This window comes from Tupaia chinensis, unplaced genomic scaffold, assembly GCF_000334495.1.
Source record: "Tupaia chinensis unplaced genomic scaffold, TupChi_1.0 Scaffold000403_1, whole genome shotgun sequence".
In the NCBI taxonomy this organism is placed as follows: Eukaryota; Metazoa; Chordata; class Mammalia; order Scandentia; family Tupaiidae; genus Tupaia; species Tupaia belangeri.
In genome coordinates this window covers 414064-417623 of record NW_006159905.1, presented here as the reverse complement: position 1 = coordinate 417623, position 3560 = coordinate 414064, and the positions used below count along the sequence as shown (strand labels likewise).

Sequence of the window (3560 nt, the reverse complement as noted above, 5' to 3'; positions counted from 1 at the left end):
AAAAAAAAAAAAAAAAGATCCAGTCCCAAGAAATACAAAGGACACCAAATAGAATCAACCCAAGAAGATCTTCTCCAAGACACATTATAGCCAGATTCACCAAAACCACAGACAAAGACAAGATACTAAGATTGGCAAGACAGAAACAGCAAGTTCTCTACAAAGGATATCCCATCAGGCTAACAGCGGACCTCTTATCAGAAACAATGTGAACAAGGAAAGAATGGGAAAATATATTCAAAGCGTTAAGGGAAAAGCAATTTCAACCAAGAATACTGTACCCAGCGAGATTATCTTTCATATGGAAAGACAAAGCAAGAATATTCTCAGATAAATAAAACCTGAAAGAATTTACCAACACCAGACCAGATCTCCAGGAAGTTCTTAAAGGAGAGCTATACCAGGAAAATTAAATACAGACACAGAAGTAAGAGTTCAAAAACTAAGAAAAGGGTCAACATAATCATAGGGACACATCTGGAGTTGAATATTATATCCCAGAATTTAATCATAAAGATTGAGCCACAACAGAAAATAAATTAAATACATGAGACTGAACTGGAGAAATAGCATTTGATGACTTTTGACTAAAACATTGTTGATTTTCTTCTAGGCTTTGTTTTCTGGTTTTAAGGATTTTTGTCCTGTCTTGAGCTGCCGATAGATTCATGTACCTACTATTTGAACAGAATCCTAACCTGTTTCCTGGCTTTAAGTTTTAAGTAAAGTTCATTAGCATTTCTTTATTAAAGCTAAAACTGCTTTTCTTAAAAATTAAAAAATATATTAAAAATATCTATTTAATGACCATAGTAAGCTTTAGAGCATCAACTAGGTGCTACCTTATAGTATAGTCATTCTACTTAGAGTTTAATGCCTAAAGTCAGACATGTATTCACTGATATGTACATACCAGCTAAAATTGCTATTGAAAGTAGTTAGATTACTTAAGAAATTTTGTATATATATATGAAACTAGAAATGGAAAATTAATGATGATAACATGTATGATTAAGCCATATGTAGTATATTTTGGATGGGAAATCACATTTTGTACGCTGTGACAATGCTCAGGGAATGAATGTAAATTAATTAATTAATTTAAAATGTTTCAGAAGAAAATTACGGTGTACTTGTAACTAAAAAAAATTTTTTAAATAATCATAGTAAAAATAAAGTAAATAAATATACTAGATAAAAACATAATAACAAATGGAATTAAATTATTATGTTAAAAAGATATTAACAATAACAATAAAATGAAATAAACAATTATTTAAAAAAAAATAAAAATGTTGGCATGATGGCTATGTTGTTGGACTCCCATGTAGTTGACCACGGTTCAAGTCCCAGACCCAGTGGCTTAAACTCACACCGGGCTCATGTGCATGCATTCCTAAGATCCTGAGAGGAGAATGGAAGAAAAGGGATTGCGATGTGGCCATTCCCCCTGGGGGGAGATTTCTCATTTTCTGTCTGTTTCTTTGTCTTTTCTGGCAAGTGCATGCGCCCTATAGGAAAAACCTCGCCAAAATAATAATTAATTAATTAATTAATTAATTAATTAAAGTAGAGTGACGAGCCCACTAGTGGCAAGGCATGGTAATTGAGGTAGCTGTATCCCACATGGGTGAGTTCTCAGACCCAGTGGCTTGACATACATGCCTGGCATGTGTGTATGCATGCCCAAAATCCTGAAAGGAGAAATCAGGAGAAGAGTGTGTGGTATGACCATCCCCCATGGGGGGTTCTTTATCACTTTCCCTCTCTCTCTCTCTCTCTCTCTCTCCAGCAAGTGCACATGCCTGCTAGAAAATTAACATAAATAAATAGAAAGATAAATAAATAAATAAGTGGAATGGCATGCTTAGAAAGAAGGATGGATTGAAAAAAGAAGAAATTAGAGGCAGAGAAACCAATCTAGAGGTGAATTCAGTGCTCCAGGTTAGGAAGTATGACAGCCAGAATTACAGCAGTGGAAAGAGGGAGAAAGGAATTGATGAAAGAAACATTTCAGGATGGACTCAATAGGCCTTAATGAATAATTGAATATGGGAAATGAGGGAAAGACATCAATCCAGGGTTTATAGCTTATGAAGCTGTACTGCCAGTAATGCCATTAGTCAGAAAAAGGAAGGCAGGAAGAACAGATCTGGCAGGGGTCACTTTGGATGCTACAAGTTTGAGCTGCCTGTGGAAATTGCAGGGGCCTATAATACTCAGTTAACATTCCACATATAGAGTTCAGAACTAGAGACACAAATTTGAGTCATCAGAAAAAAAGTTCAGATTTGAAGTGGTTTTTATCATTACAGATATTATCATGTGCTACATCAGTGTTTTGTGGTTGTGTTTCTTGTTTGTATGTATGCAAGTCTGAGTATCATTGATGGATATATGTGAATTTATGTTGACAATATAAAATGAGGATAATACTACATATCACATGAGATTGTTGTAAGAACTGATTGTAAGGATCTAGACTATGCTTCAAAAAGGGCAATGTTTCCCTACTAGATGTGTGTGAGTTTCTGCATTCTGTATTCTGCTATTAGTAGGCATTAGGATGTGGTATGTAGCAAGTGTGTGAGACCTACTCACCTGAGAAGCTTCTCTCCCCACTTACAGCGGCACCTGTTGAGGATTCCTATGACAAGTGGGGACAAGGAGTGAGCCATTACAAAGCAGAGGCAGAGAAATAAAGTGTGTGTGTGTGTGTGTGTGTGTGTGTGTGTGTGTGTCTAAGTTGAGGTATCCAGAGGTGCCAGAGTTAGGTAGGCTAGCCGAGGGGTCTCAGATACAGAACACAAAGGCAGCCAAAGCTGGCACCTGGCCACAGATCTGAGCTGGGGTTACCATACATGGAGATGAGAAGAGGAAAGGACACTCACAGGAACACTCTGCTAAAATAATATACAAAGTTGGCCTAGTTAAGACTCATGAAGAGCCCAACACACTTACTTAAAAATTAGACTAACCTGGGATTACATCAGACTAAGAAGTTTCTGCATGGCAAAAGACACAGTGATTAGTGTGAACAGACAGCCCTCAGAATGGGAAAATATTTTTGTAAACTATGCATCAGACAAGGGACTGATAACCAGAATTCACAAGGAACTCAAGCAGCTGTTCCGGAAAAAGACAATCAATCCTATTAAAAGATGGGAGAATGAGTTGAAAAAAACCACTCTCTAAAGATGACATACAAATAGCTAAAAGGCATATGAAAAAATGCTCAACATCCCTCATTGTAAGAGAAATGCAAATCAAAACAACAATGAGATATCACTTAACCCCAGTCAGAATGTCTAAGATTAAAAAAACAAAAAATGATAAGTGCTGGAGGGGGTGCAGTGAAAAGGGAACTCTCTTCCACTGCTGGTGGGAATGTAAATTGGTCCAACCACTGTGGAGAACAATTTGGAGATTCCTCCAAAATCTACAAATAGAACTACCATACAATCCAGCAATCCCACTCCTTGGTATCTACCCGAAGGACAGAAGAATACTTAATCGAAAAAGTGCTTGCACATCGATGTTTATTGCAGCACTATTCACAA

General features: G+C 36.7%; 1 protein-coding gene across 1 annotated transcript in view; it reads right to left on the bottom strand.

Moving 5' to 3' along the window:
- The window catches only part of MSH5 (mutS homolog 5), a 28849-nt gene that overhangs the window by 18515 nt on the left and 6774 nt on the right, over positions 1–3560 (bottom strand). Inside the window, exon 10 of the mRNA XM_006154286.3 lies at positions 2602–2647. Within this exon, the coding sequence (XP_006154348.1) occupies positions 2602–2647 (46 nt within the window). The remainder of the gene's footprint in view (positions 1–2601; positions 2648–3560) is intronic.